The 15,468-nt window shown below is 33.8% G+C and overlaps 1 protein-coding gene across 2 annotated transcripts; it reads left to right on the top strand.

Annotated features, from left to right (window-relative positions):
- The first annotated feature begins 3,908 nt into the window (after positions 1 to 3,908).
- LOC148849842 (uncharacterized) lies at positions 3,909 to 10,646 on the top strand. Of its 2 annotated transcripts, XM_088945934.1 has the most exons (13): positions 3,915 to 4,344; positions 4,423 to 4,642; positions 4,735 to 4,935; positions 5,018 to 5,088; positions 5,156 to 5,318; positions 7,209 to 7,436; positions 7,572 to 7,802; positions 8,334 to 8,714; positions 8,852 to 8,927; positions 9,003 to 9,066; positions 9,513 to 9,648; positions 10,076 to 10,189; positions 10,288 to 10,646. In XM_088945934.1, exons 1-13 carry the CDS (start codon positions 4,232 to 4,234, stop codon positions 10,351 to 10,353), a joined length of 2,064 nt encoding a protein of 687 aa, XP_088802060.1. In that variant the 5' UTR covers positions 3,915 to 4,231; the 3' UTR covers positions 10,354 to 10,646. The 2 variants fall into 2 exon arrangements, with proteins under 2 accessions (XP_088802059.1, XP_088802060.1); XM_088945933.1 differs by having other exon boundaries at positions 3,909 to 4,344; positions 7,209 to 7,802.
- Positions 10,647 to 15,468: the final 4,822 nt, after the last annotated feature.

Genomic DNA, 15,468 nt, shown 5'->3' with positions numbered 1-15,468 from the left:
AACATCGTGTTTATTGTTGTTATTGTGATTGTGCACTTCACAAGCTTTTCAACCTGATTTTTATGTGGTTGTATATATACTTGTGTGTGCAGTTACATATGTGTTGTGTATCAAACGGTAGTATTAATGTGCAGAGTGTGTTCATCCATCCTATCTAGCTTAGCCCAGCCAACTTTTACCCTTTCGAGCGTCAGCAATAAATCACCTTGGGCCTCTGATCTTTTGGATTCACAGGTCATCGAATTCATCTCAGTTCATCCAGCTCATTAGGACATACATTTTATTTGCTGTTCGTCCATCTCAACTCGAACAGCTTGAGACAACACCGAAGTCCAAAGGCATCACTCCTGAGTTACTAAGCCTTATAGTGACTGGTGTTTGAGCCCTTGAATGCAGCTTAAAGCACATCATTTAAAAACACCTCTGCAGACGATGAAGAACATTGCCAATACTAGCACATATTTTCATTGGGTGAAATACCATGACTTTTCTCACACATATTCCTAATTCCTTAGTGAAGCAAAGCTAAGGGGTGGTATAGAGGAGCCATGGCCCCCCTAAACCTTAAAATCTCCCATTTATATCCCACTTACATTTTCGTCCCATTCATGATTCATGTTTATTAACTTTTGCCCCCCCCCCCCCAATCGATGTTTATTAGCTTTTAGCCCTCTTTAATAAAAGAAATTCGGCTCCTCCACTCCTTACATTGTAATTGCGGTTTTCACAACTATATTAGCTTGTTGAAGTTTTATACTATATTTTTGAACAAATTATATGGTACCCAAAAAAAAACTTTAGTCAATCAAAAACCCATATGAATTTAAATAAATAGCAGTTGAGTAATTACCAATTGGATAATATCGGCTTATTAGTTAACAGTTTTTTTAGGTAGTCTATATACATCCAGCCCATCCAGAGGAAGTTGAAATCTCTTGTCTACTTACTTGCTCTAGTATATCTGTCTATTTACAATATTTTATTGCATGTAACAAAACATTGTACCAGACAAATAGAATGATCACTTAAGCATCTTTTGTGCCCATTTACAATCAACTCTTTGATAAGTTATTTGTCCAACTAATTGCATTTATCTGGGTAAGTTTTTCCTATGAAACATTTATCCGAGTAAATGCATTTGCCTATATCCTTTTATTTATTAAGTAAATAAGGTAATGATCATTTTAGTTATAAAAATCTATTTTTAAAAGGGGCATTTTTGTTCTATTCAAGTGTTAGCAACTTTCCTCCTAGGTGGGAAAGTTATGCACCCACCTAGGAGATGGGTATCACTTACCTAGGAAAGCAGCTTTCCTCTAGATAAGTGATACCTAGGAAAATAAACTTTTCCTATTTCCTACATTAATCTGAAAAACGAATATGGGATTCTTGGTCAATGAGAACTAAAATCCCATTGACCATCTTTCCCCACTCTCAAAATCCAAAAAAAGAACGCTCCCATAATGTTTAATATTGACAAAGTGTTTTTGGGCTGCACTTTTTCTATAACTAAAGAACTAGCAAGAAGCTAGTGCGATGCACGAAAGGGAGAAAAAAATGATAGAGTTAACAAATCCAATTTATCATATTTAAATTAATAAATGTAACTGATCGAATCGGATTCGAATATTCAAAAGGTTATAAGGTCATAGATAAAAATTATAATATTCAAAAGGTTAAAAAAGAAAAGAGAGGTATGGATGCAAACTGATCGAATCGGATTCGAATCAAGATATATTTGAATCCAATCTGACACTATTAATTGTAGATTCAATCGGATCTCACAAACATGGATTTGAATTTGAATCCGATGAGGCAATCAGATCTTTGGATCTTGTCCGATCCGATTTGATTTTTTAAATAAATAAATTATTAAAAGAAAAATAAATATAATAAGTTAAATAAAGAAAAACAAAAAATACAAGTATCTTTCCAACTATTTTGATCATATATATACATGCTTTTTATAAACAACAAATAATATAACAAATTTACAAAAATATAATATAAATAATATATTTATAAATAAATAAATAATATATATATCCAATTGGATCTTCTTAGATTAGATAGGGGGTGATTCAAATTCAGATCACATCCGATATGATATGTAGATCCCAAGTGGGACTATCCAAATCCGAAAATATATGATTTGACTTCAGAGCGGATCTGATCCATTTGCACCTAGAGAAAGGGAAAGAGAGCGGGGGGCTCTTGAGAAGACAAAGGAAGAGAGTGAGACGTAAAAGACTAAAGACTCCTCTAAATTCAGGTGGTGGGAATCAGGTTTTTCTTGTCAGATTCAAATTTGAATTTAGGTGATTAAATAAGATGGATTAAAGTGAAATTAAGTGGAACTAATGCTAATTAATTAAGTGATTAATTAGGTGAATAGGGTGTAACGTATAGAGAATAATTTAGGTTATTCTATGTCAATTTTAAATTTGAATTTAGATGATTGAATAAGATGTATTAGCTATTGGGTTGTGGGAATATGGTGTAACGTATAGAGAATTTAATTATTTCTTCGCCAAACTTAATTTTGAATTTAGGTGATTAAATATGATGGATTAAAGTGAATATAATGGGTTATGGGAATTAAATAGGACAATATACTAAATTGTAATGGGAGAAGAAGTAATTATAATTTTTAATATTTTATTTTTATCTTTTGAGTCCACACGTGCATCGTATAAGAATTGAGAGGAATTTGTGTGTGGCCTGTGGTGAGAGGTCCCTAACCTCCTCTCTTTCCTCTTTATATTATATTATTTTGGGAGTCGAGTGTTGGGAGCGAACTCATAGACTCCTGTTTTCTAGCTAATTTGCTACTTTAGTGACCCGTGGTCCATGGGATGCTGTTTGCAAATAAAATTTTGAAGGGAAAGAAATGGAGTAGTAACGTTGATTCACCAAAAGTTTTTTATGTATTTTACTTTTTTACGTGTAGAATAGTAAAAACAGTTTTTTTTTCCTGTTTTTTAGTTATGAGTTTTAATTTTTTTTTTTTTATAATTTATATCTTATGAGAAACACATAAACCAACTGATGGTGGATCCCTTGATATGTTATCTAGCTAGCAATAACTAAGACATGTGTTGAGGGGATGGGCTACTCCCATTGTGTAGTCTTATAAAGCCAAAAAATGTGCTTAGTATGAGATTAATAACCAAATCAAAAAAGAAAATTTAAAATTGAATTGATGAAAATAATCAAAGACTCATGTTAAGTTCTTTCTTGCTACATTTTATTATTGAACCAGAACAATCCATGAAACAAACCAACATTAAATTAAATCAACAAAAATAGAGGGAAAAATTTGAAATAAGGAATGCTTTCTTTAGATTGGTTCATCCCAAGCACCGGTGGGTAAATTTGGGTTTTTTGACATTAATTTGGGTTCAAGTTAAGGTTTATATTTAGGTTGACCCTTAACCTAATTCAATTCATTTAATTTATACATGTACTTTGTTAGAAAGAGGCAAAAAGGATTAAGAGATATTTAAGAGGAAAACAAAGATTTAATGAAGAGGGAAGATGCTACAAACATAGACTATTAAGGTCAGAGAGAGAGGGAGAGGTGCTTCAGAAAAGAAAATATAACTAAAAACTGGCTAACTAACCACACACACACAAACGATGTTTCTCTCAGCTCCGTTCCTATTCCTCTAAACATAATCGCTTGTTTTTATTTCTGGGGACGTTCTACCCCCGTTCTGTGTAGGCCCCCCCCAAAAAATAAGTACGAGTCTTGTGGCAAATGAAAGTATAGGGGGCATTAGTAATTTACCCTACCAAAAAACCAATATGCATGTGGCAGTCTGACGTGTACACGAGTGTAACACACCGTACGCGCAGAAGATCCCGACTCAATCCATTTATTTTCCCGCCTGAACCGTACCCAGATTGGCACGGGGGCCATCGGCCATAGAAAATTCATCATATTCTCGCCCGCCCGCCACACCCTCGAGGCCACAACATCTTCGCCTTCTTCTTACCGCCAGTATCTGCTGGCTTGCCTCCCAACCTTCCTCTGATTCGTTGGTAATAAAATGCAATTATTCTATAAATAAAAAAATAAAGTCTTATTCAACTCGTACTCCTACTCTTCCCAAGCTTTCTCATTCTCATCTGTGCTCTCCCTCTCTCTCTCTCTCTCTGTTTCTCTCTCTCTCTCTCTCTCTCTCTCTCTCTCTCTGGTACCTCTCGCGCGATCTCTTCCAACCCTAGAATGGGTGTTTTATCTGAAGGATTAGATTTTCACTTGCAGTACCCTTTTGTCCGGAGAGATGAATCGATCGTTGATGACTATCACGGTGTTAAAATAGCTGATCCGTATCGATGGTACAATCATGTACATTTTGTTCAAACTCTTTCCCTAATTTACTCTGAATTTTATTTTCTTTTCCTTTTTCTGGTTAGGCTCGAAGATCCCGATGCCGATGAGGTTAAAGATTTCGTCGTGAAGCAAGTAAAGTTGACGGATTCGGTACTTGCTACTTGTGATACGAGAGACAATCTTCGTCAGGAGATTACGAGACTCTTCGATCACCCTCGGTTCGAAATCCCATTTAAGCGTGGGGATAAATACTTTTACTTTCATAACACTGGGCTTCAAGCGCAAAGCGTCCTCTATGTGCAGGTCTGTTGGGTTGACTCCAGTTGAACAGTTGACAGAAAAAGTGAACTCTTGATGGATTTAAGGGTTGATGGTTTGTGCTGGGCCTATTTCAGGATAGTCTTGATGGAACGGCAGAGGTTTTACTCGATCCCAACGTGCTAAGTGAGGACGGAACAGTTGCTTTGAGCATATCCGCCATTAGTGAGGATGCCAAGTACTTGGCCTACGGGCTTAGTTCCAGTGGCAGTGACTGGGTGAAGATCAAAGTAATGCGGGTCGGCGATAAGACGGCCCAGCCTGATACTCTATCCTGGGTGAGTAATACAAGCTTCCTTTTTCTTTTGGCCTTCTGGATATGGCCATATTAGCTCATTTTCATTTATCTACTTCTCACAGGTTAAATTTTCGTCTATCAGTTGGACTCATGACAACAGAGGATTTTTCTACAGCCGCTATCCGGCTCCCAAGTAAGTTCAGCTTTTCTGGCTTTGGCTAATCGAATTCATCATCGTGATGGCGTGTATTGACATGTAGGGAAGGAGAAAAGTTAGATGCTGGAACTGAAACGGAGGCTAATCTTTACCATGAACTTTACTACCATTTCTTGGGTACTGATCAATCCGAAGATGTTCTGTGCTGGAAAGATCCTGACAACCCAAAATACCTGTTTGCGGCCGAAGTCATGGACGATGGGAAGGTATAACCCTCTATCCATGTCATCATTCATCACTAAATGTGGTAAACTCAACTGGTGTAGTTAAAAGGCGGACCATATAGAAGAGGGACTCCGAAGGGCATTTAGATCTTGATATCTTCTCGATTAAGGATCATCTATGCCAATTATTTTATGAGGATATAAATTATGATTTTTATAGTCCCATCTAAATCTTTGGAATATCATCCAGGGAAAAAAATATTGAATCCTCACCTTTTTTCATAAGCCAGACTATTGCCCTTTTCCTTTTTCCATAAATATCTTTAGTGGAAAGCAATTAATTCCATTGTCATATATTTCACATCCATGCTGGAGCTGCTACAGTTGCTTCTAAGCTATGGTTGGAACCTTTAATAGGGTGGAATGTTGGGGGCAAAACTAAACAGTTGTGCGTTTTTGTTGCTTTTTATTTTTGGATGTAAGTTGAAGAGGGTGCTAAATTTCCAGATTTGTTGAACCAAACTGCACTGAATACAGAGATGTTTAAATTCCTCTTTCTTCTGCACCTTAATAATAATTTTTATATTGAAGAGGCAGCATCTACCTAAATAGCCAGACCTGGAGTATGTTCAAAGACTGAGTAATGGTGAAGAACCAAGTGTTAGTAGTTCCACGAGCCAAAAGAGTTGACTAGCTTATCATCTTTTGCTGAAACACTGAAGGAGTGCATCAGTGGACAAATATTGCAATCTAGAGTGCTAATTCCTCTGCTTTTGTGACCTATGACAAAGATGATCATGAAAGGATCTTCACTTCTTAGTAAATTTTCTAAATGATCTTCTGATCATTCATTGACCAAGGCAGTTAATTAGAGAATACTCCCTCCCTCCCTCTCTCTCTCTTTCTCTCTCTCTCTCTCCTGATATTTCCTATTTCTTCTGAGAATCTAAATCTGTGATACCTATACATGTCTTGTGCACCGGTGTTGGTTATAATACTTATGGATGCAACACTGGATACCACATGGACACCTGTAGATGTACTCCGTATCATTAACACTTTTAAAATTTGCAAAATGGCATGGTCTGATAAATTACACTATAGAAAAATCTGTGTAATTTTGAAACTTAGTTAAATTTGGCAAGACGTAAATCTTGAGAAATGAAATGGGGAGTTGTTAGCAAATTACATGGTTTACACCTCATGTATGTATCCAGGATTTTAGGAAATGGGGAGTTGTCTCCTTGTTTCCTATACCAGTCTCTGTATTCATATCTGTATTTGGCCAGCATAAATCTAAATAATATTTTATTGCACCAATGAAATAAGTTACATCATTTGCACTTCTGTAAAGAGAGTTTTGTTGGACTATCTGTACAGATTTGCCTTATTCTCTAATATGCATGAAAAGGGTCTGGAGATTTTCTATGGCTGGTACTGATTACTGCCACATCATCATGAAGGGAAAGGATTTTCCCTTCCCAGAGGTGGGAATGACAATGAATAGAACATATAAGGCAATGCCTCTCAAGTTTTATGTAAGGCAAACTTTTTCCAAGATAAAACCTTCAGAAGCTTAACTATTTCTCATGTGCAAATTCACCAACTCAAGTTGGACTTTTTTTTACCTCCATTTACCAAGAATTTAAACTACAAATCATTTATTGGTGGAGGTAAAATAAAGTGCTCCTAATAAAAAAATCTCCTATAATTTTACTGCTATAATGAACTTCTTTCTTTAGTTTTTTTACCATTTAGTCTCTGCAATACATGTTTAAACCACTTTTGTAGTGATAATCAATACTGGATCCTGGAATTCCCAACAAGCTTACCTGCTTGTGTACACTTTCTGACCAATTGATGTATTTATGGTTTGCACAAATTATTTAATAATTCTCCATTGATATATATATATTTTTTAATTTTTTGCAGTATGTGCTTCTGTATATAGAGGAGGGTTGTGATCCAGTAAATAAGCTTTACTATTGTGACATATCTACACTCCCTGGTGGGCTAGAAGGTTTTAAAGGGAGAGATGAGAAGCTTCCCTTTATCAAGCTTATTGACAATTTTGAGGCCAGTTATCATGCTGTTGCTAATGATGGCACTGAGTTTACGTTTCAAACAAATAAAGATGCTCCTAAGTATAAGCTTGTTCAGGTGAATCTCAATGAACCAAGTGTTTGGACTGATGTCCTCAAGGAATCTGAGAAAGATGTGCTTGAATCAGCTGTTGCTGTTAATGAGAACCAGATTCTGGTAAGCTACTTGAGTGATGTCAAATATGTTCTGCAGATAAGGGACCTGAAAACAGGCTCATTGCTACATCATTTGCCCCTTGACATTGGTACAGTTTATGGGAGTTCTGGAAGGCGCAAAGACAGTGAGGTTTTTATTGGGTTCACTAGCTTCCTTACTCCTGGTATTATTTATAAGTGCAACTTAGAATCTGAGGTTCCAGAATTGAAGATATTTCGAGAAATTGTCGTTCCTGGATTTGATCGAACGGACTTCCAGGTTAATCAGGTAAAATCCCACTATAACCATTTGTGCTGCAGTATGACTATTTCATCATGTGATTGGTTATCTTTAACTCAAGTTGTAAAGAAGGGAAAGCTTTAAATTGAAATGCAGTTTCCTTTTCTATTTCTCGAGATTGAGTTGCTTGGCAATTTTATGTTCTCGTTTGAAATCATTTGTTGGTAGTTGGTAGTTGGTACTATATTACTTCTCAGTGAGAAAATGGTACCATTAGCCTGGAGTCCTTTTCATAAGAAAAGAAAAAAAAAACCTGGATTAATAATTGAAATCCAAGTCAACTCTTAAGGTTAAGGGGCACTATTACTTTGCCAAATGTAAATTAAACTTATGACTAAAGCAGTATTCTGTCACCATTTGTGCTCAGCATAACTTCCTGCTTAATTTTCTCTTTTTTTTTTTTTGGGATTACATACTGTACAATTTCCTTTAAAGACGTGATACCTTTTTTTTTTTCCTTTTCTCTGCTATTCTTTTTCATTTTGTTCTCCCAATTGAATCTTTGTTTCAAACTTTCAGGTTTTTCCAGCCAGCAAGGATGGGACCAAAATACCAATATTCATTGTGTCTAAGAAAAATATTCTTTTGGATGGATCACATCCATGTTTATTATATGGTTATGGTGGATTCAATATTAGCATTACACCATCATTTAGTGTCAAACGCATTGTTCTTATGAGGCATTTAGGTGCAGTAATCTGCATAGCAAACATTCGTGGTGGTGGAGAATATGGAGAAGAATGGCACAAGGCAGGATCACTTGCAAAAAAGCAAAATTGCTTTGATGACTTCATTTCTGCTGCAGAATTTCTTATATCTGCTGGTTATACCCAGCCAAAAAAATTGTGCATTGAAGGTGGGAGCAATGGTGGGCTTCTTGTTGCAGCTTGCATAAATCAGGTAGTTTCTGTTTCTAGTGTGTTCTCATTCATAAATATACTCAACTAATTCTGAATCCAATGTGAGTCAGTGGTTTCCATTCTTGGATATTTTCATAAATTACCCTTTAGTAAAACTACAAATGCTTCTGTTGGCAGCGACCTGATATTTTTGGATGTGCTTTGGCTCATGTTGGTGTTATGGACATGTTGCGTTTCCACAAGTTCACAATAGGTCAGTCTACATATTTTTTGGTCTATCAGCTAGTAGATTTTAATATTGCATGGTGATTTACCTTTCATTTTCCAGGCCATGCATGGACTTCTGATTATGGTTGTTCAGACAAGGAAGAAGAATTTCGGTGGCTAATTAAGTAAGGGAAATTTTCGTTGTCCTTTTATGTTGAGTGTTATTTTGGATGTATGGTTTCTCCTTGTGTGTCTTGGCAGTAATGTCTGCTTCTATAATATTGCCCTTTTACAGTAATGATAACCCTATCAGTGAACACGGGAGAATAATATAATATCTACATGGCACTTGTATAATATTGTCCTCTTATAATAATGACAACCCTATGAGTGAGCATTTGGCAAAAACAAAAAAACCTATCTGTGAGCATGGAAATGCAATAACAACATGGCACTTGTAGTGGCCTTCCATGTTGTATTTCACAAACCAACTTAGTTCTCCGTCAAGTAAATAATTTCTGTCCTTGTTTCCTTATATCTATTGAACAAATTAATAAAGATTGTTTTTAGAATTTTGAACTTGGAACTTTTGGAGATCTTTGAGGGATAAGAATAGTTGTCTCTTTCTCAGGTACTCACCACTCCATAACGTGAGGAGACCATGGGAGCAGCATAACGATTTGACCTGCCAATACCCATCTACCATGCTCTTGACAGCTGATCATGATGATCGTGTAGTACCACTACATTCACTGAAATTACTGGCAGTGAGTTCTGAATTTTCATTTACCATGATGTCAGGTCTTTTTTAATCGTTTGATTAATAGGCCAGTAAATGTTGAAAATCTAATTTCTTTTGATTATATGTGTTTACAGTAATTGTATGTGTATATCTATATGGTAGTGCATGATATGAGATCATGATCATTTACTGGAATCCTCTACATGGTGTTTGAATTCCCAACTGTGTAAAAATCATCAAGATTATGTAACCTGTAGACCGTAGCTTAGAGCTCACAGGACTAATAGTCTAATACCTATTGTTTGCTTCACAAGCAACTAGCCAAGTAGGCCTTTTCCCATATTTATGGGTTTTATTTGTATGTATGAGCATAAATATTTAAATGCATTATCCTTGTGCTCTTATTTTTGTTTTCTTCTTTATACTGGAATTTGTCTTCTTTTGTCTCACAGACCATGCAATATGTGCTCTGCACAAGCTTGGAAAAGAGTCCACAAACCAACCCAATAATTGGTCGCATTGACCGTAAGGCTGGACATGGAGCTGGGCGACCTACCCAGAAATTGGTAATCGGTTGCTTTGAATTCATTTGCTGTTGCATTAAATTCATTTTATTTCCGTGGCATGATCTGATGGCTATTGTTATTTGTCCTGAATATTGCAGATTGATGAAGCTGCTGATTGCTATAGTTTTATGACTAAGATGTTGGGTGTCTCCTGGATCAATTAAGCAGTGGTATGCCAAGTATTTCAAGCTGTCTATGAAAACGGACAAAAAATGGAAAAAAAAAAGTGTTGAATGTTGACACACGGTTAGGCCAAATACACACACATGAACTGAATTCATAGGCTAGGTTGGCTTCCATTTCCAATTGCTTATTTGCTTTAGGTTCGGATTTTGATATTTATAGGATTCTCTTATTGGATTGAATTGGATCGGACAAGAATCTGGTCCATTGATATGGCATAGCCGTCTCTACGATCACCCATTTCAAATAAAGCTTGAACCAATAGTCCGTCAAACTCTACATCTTTTTTTTTCAAACTTTACATCGAGCATTCTATGCTTCTCACCTCACTACACGTTTTGCTTTTTTTTATTTTTTGTCTTTCGTGTGCCTCGACGGAAATCATGCATTGACCAGTTGTTTTGAAGAAGCCACTAAAAGGAAATATGTATGTACTAAAAGCCCTACAAACGGGAAATGAATCTACTTCTAATAGGGCTTCTAATTGATCGAATCAAATCTCCCAAACTCAAACGTCTTTGTTATTATAAATTTAAATTTAATTAAAATCTTATTCATTTGGATTTAGAGCAGATTCGGATATTAAACATGGTTAATACAAGTTAAACATTAGAATACCATTAATAAAATATGTGTTTGGCATCACACTACACTGTTTTCTCATAAAAATGGTGTTGGGCAAAACAGTGCTTATTTTTTATTTGAAACCAGTACTGTCATGTAGGCATTTTCTGAGGAAACAACACTGATTTTATTTGGTATTGGTACAGGCAGCAACTTTTTCAACATTGATCTACATTATCACCCAATGTCTAAGATAATGCCACATCATTGTGCCACTGCCAACAATGCATTGTTTTCTTAGAATACATTGAATTTAACGTTACTCTAGACCACACTTTCCTGATTTTCAAGACATGGTATAGAGCAACATTGTTTTTTGAATAAATGGTATCAAACAGGGGTGTTGTTTGAAGCATGTGGTGCCTATGTGGTGATGTTTACTCAGAAAATGACATTGATGTTAAATACCCACAAAATAAATTAAAAATAAGTTTGAACCAATGTTAATAGATGCATATTAAATCAACAGATATTAATGTTTAATAATATTATATTTTGATTGATTTCAGATCGCTTTATTAATCGGGTCTAACTCGATTTGAATTCGTACAACGAATTGCCATTTATAACCATAAACTTCCGAATTTCCAAAAAAAAATCTAGCCAAAACTGCCCTCTGATATGTAGGTTTGTTACTGCGACACGTTTTTAACTAGCATAAAATCTTAAACTTTCCTTCATTTTTATCCTAAATATTAAAACATCTCCTTTTCAAATTGGATTAAGAACTCCATGCCTTGTGACTTTATTAGACAAAAGCTTCCCCTATGCTAATATTCCATCCAAATTCGTTAGCATTTGACATCATGTGGGGGTTATTTTTTCCTAAAACCCAATTATGTCCATTATTAGTGTGCCAGCCTCATACCCAAAAATGTGATAGAAGTCCGCACTCCTTGTACCACCCAACCACTAACATCTCTAATCCACAAATGGTTGCCTCTCACCAACACCACCACCACACTTTTTATTTGGGTCGAGCGTTGGCTTTTGGCCAAACATGATTGCATTTGGCTTGTTGATAGAATGGCCGCACAACACCATTTTGGGAATTGTTTGGACTGATTTTTTAATCTAACTGCATCATTTTGTGGGCAATCCTGAGGGTTTCTATGTCAATGGTTGAACCATTGCCCAAAATAAATAAATAAATTTGTTGTTGAATCATGAATGGATTGAACGTACCAGAATTGAGAATTTGAATGATTTCTTGCCAAAAGGTTAAGAGATAGGTTTGTACATCATACTGATATAACAATCTACTATGATAGTTCAGTGAAGGCGGAAGTAGCTATGACTGCGTGTTGGGCTGTTAGAAGAAGTTTATGGAGGTTGGGGTGCATGTTGTTCTTATTGCTGATGTAGAATTATCAGAAGCGTATAGTGTATAAAACTCTTCAAATTGTGTAGAGTTTTATGGACAAGCACATTCTAATGACTAGCAAAAATTAGATACATAAATGTTATACATTATAAAGGTGACATTATATTATCTTTATTTAATAATCACTTTAAATTTTCATTGATTTACATATGAGATATAATTGCAGGGCATATTATTACCACCATAAAAAAATACACAAATATCTTTCAATCCCAGTATTATTGAAGAAGAATCTCTTAGATCATGGTCAGTAATAAGTTGTGATAGATTAATTTGTAAATATAACAATTATTTCTTCAAACAAATTTTAAACTAATGATTTTATGATTCTTATTTTATAGGTTTGATAATAGTGGAGGAGTGAAGATGGTTCAACAGTATTATAAGTTGTGAAGAGGTACACCTAAATTAACTTCTCTTACATGAATGCGCATACTTGAATTATTTGTTCTTTTTAGATAGATTATTATATTGCAATTATATCAACATTTTTACAATGTTCGTTTCATTTACATGATTATCCTCTTCTCTATTTGGTTTATCAATTATACAAATTTAGTATGTGACTGACAATCACTATACATTTTTAATGTTTTTTTTTCATCAAAATGGATTGCATTTTCCCATGCATCGCATGGGTCTCCTCTAGTAGTGTATAAAACTCTTCAAAGCGTGTAGAAATTTATGGACAAGTGCATTCTAATGACTAGCAAAAATTAGATTGTTATCAGGTTCATACAAAATACACACAGAATATTCATATTCATGATTGAATTGTCCTTTTTTGTGATTCTAAGGTCATGTTTAGGAGTGCTTATGTTAAAAATAAACACTTATTTTATATTGGGTGTTTGGTGGTCTTTTTCTCCAATAAGCACTTAAATAAGTAATTGTGACTCTTTTGTCCTTCATTTTCTTTCAAATTTTCAAAATATCCAATCTAAAGTGAATGAATAAAAGTACTTTGATAGAAGTGCTTATATAAAAGTACTTTGATAATAACATTTTCGTAAAAATACTTTTATAAAAGTGCTTTTATAAAATCACTTCCATAAAAGTGATTTTGTAAAAGTGTTTTCATAAAAATACTTTTATAAAAGTGCTTCCATAAAAGTACTTTTAGAAAAGTGCTTTTATAAAAGTACTTTTGTAAAAATACTTTATTTTCATAAAAGTAACTTTCATAAAATTACTTTTATAAACGTGCCTTTGTAAAAGGGTTATAATTGATATTTTAAAAATTAATTGGGGTAATTATGAGAGAAAAAAATTGAATAAGGGCTTATTGTATGAGCACTTAAAAAAGCTGAAAATTTGGGCTTAAAAAATAAGACCTTATTTTTAAAATAAGCACTTATTTCAGGCTTATTTCCCAAACACTAACAAGTGCTTAATGGTATAGTCCCCTTCCAAATAAGCACTTTTTTTAAGCACTCCCAAAGATGGCCTAAATCTCTTATTACCCAGTTCTTTAGCGCTTCATCATATTAGTCGTGATGCAAATAAGCTAGCTCTATCTTGGTGTCATAGTTAGAGACTCAAGGCTTTGTCTTGAATGGGTTTTAGTCCCTCTTGATGTAATTTTATCCTTCCATGAAAAAAAAAAGTGATAATTCTTCATTTCCCACTTATTCTAACAAGGGAGGTTTAAGTTCTATTAAAAACTAAAAGGGAGGTATTAGTTTTTATCTTAAACTTTAGTGGAGGTTTAAGTTTTTTACCCTTTTAACTATGACTAGTAATTAAACACATTTTTGCATGTATGATTTTTTTTCATATTAATTACTTGAATTTTAGATATATCATAGTTAGGGTATAAATTGAAAATGAATAAAAATAACAATATGATTAAAAATAAACTTAAATACTTGTACTAAATTTGCACTTGCAGAAATTTTAAATTACAATAACAATTATTACTACTACTACTACTACTAAATTTTGTATTCCATTTTTGTTTTAACTAAAAATAATTTGTATTTTAACAATTATTTTTATTTAATATGATGATTATATAACATTAGAAATGTTCCAAAATGTCTTTGACAAAACTCTATACTTTTTTATCTTTTGTGTTCTATCTTTTTCTCAATATTTATTATTCAATCATGACATCATGAATTTCTTTGAAAAGTTGGATCATTGACCCACCCTTTAAATAAGAAAATAACTTTGCTTTTGGATCAATTTTAAATTATATATTTCTTCTATATTATATACATAATTTTTACTTATCGCACTTAATATTTGTTTGGCATAGTTAATATATATTTTTTTATATATTCTTTTGATTACTTGTATTTTTTTATTATTTAACTATTATATCATTTATTAATCCATTTGACTCAAACCACTAACCCACAACCCAAAAAGAAAAATGGTTTGATTTATAGGTTGACATTAATTTTTGTATTATATTTCCATTGTTGATAAAATTATATCTTATGTATAATAGGAAAATAGTTTTACTTCTAATTGGTTTTAAATTTTACATTTCATTTCCCTCATTAATAAAAACACTTCTTATTTATCATCAATGTTTTCAACTTGTTGTTGTCCTGGATGATTGAACTGTTCGAACTATCATTTGGCCTTGATTCTAGGTTTGGTTTTGTTGAATTCCTCATTTTAATTAAAAACTGTCTAACTTGGATGGTTCAATCATTGACCCGTTTGACCCAATAGCCAAGTTGCAGGTTGCACACTTAATTATGTGCAAACTTTTGAAAGCCATAACTTTGCACTCTGATGTTTGCAAATTTTAATATTTTTTATAAATAAAAAATTTAAAACAAAATTAAAAAACATAAATAAATGTAATACAATACATATATTGTATGTAATATATGTAAAATATAACTATGATATATGTAAAAGATAATTATACTATTTATTGATAAAATATGTATTTTTACACACACACATAGTGTTGACGAAGAGGGGTTTGACTCGTTTGACTTTGAGAGTTGAATTGATGACCTATGACCTAAAGGCAAAAGGAGGTCAACCTCTAGGTTGTTTTTTAAAACATTGTTTATCATACTTATTATTGTTTAATATGTCAAATATATGATATTAAAAATGTTTC

Source organism: Nelumbo lutea, chromosome 5, assembly GCF_056320005.1.
Source record: "Nelumbo lutea isolate HS-2025 chromosome 5, American lotus-T2T, whole genome shotgun sequence".
Lineage (NCBI taxonomy): Eukaryota > Viridiplantae > Streptophyta > Magnoliopsida > Proteales > Nelumbonaceae > Nelumbo > Nelumbo lutea.
This window is presented reverse-complemented; position numbering and strand designations above follow the sequence as displayed.

Coding starts and splice junctions, on each gene's coding strand:
- LOC148849842 (XM_088945933.1), top strand. CDS start 4,232: ATGGGTGTTTTATCTGAAGGATTAGATTTTCACTTGCAGTACCCTTTT. Junction 5,089..5,155: donor AGCCGCTATCCGGCTCCCAA/GTAAGTTCAGCT, acceptor ATTGACATGTAG/GGAAGGAGAAAAGTTAGATG. Junction 9,067..9,512: donor GAATTTCGGTGGCTAATTAA/GTAAGGGAAATT, acceptor TCTCTTTCTCAG/GTACTCACCACTCCATAACG.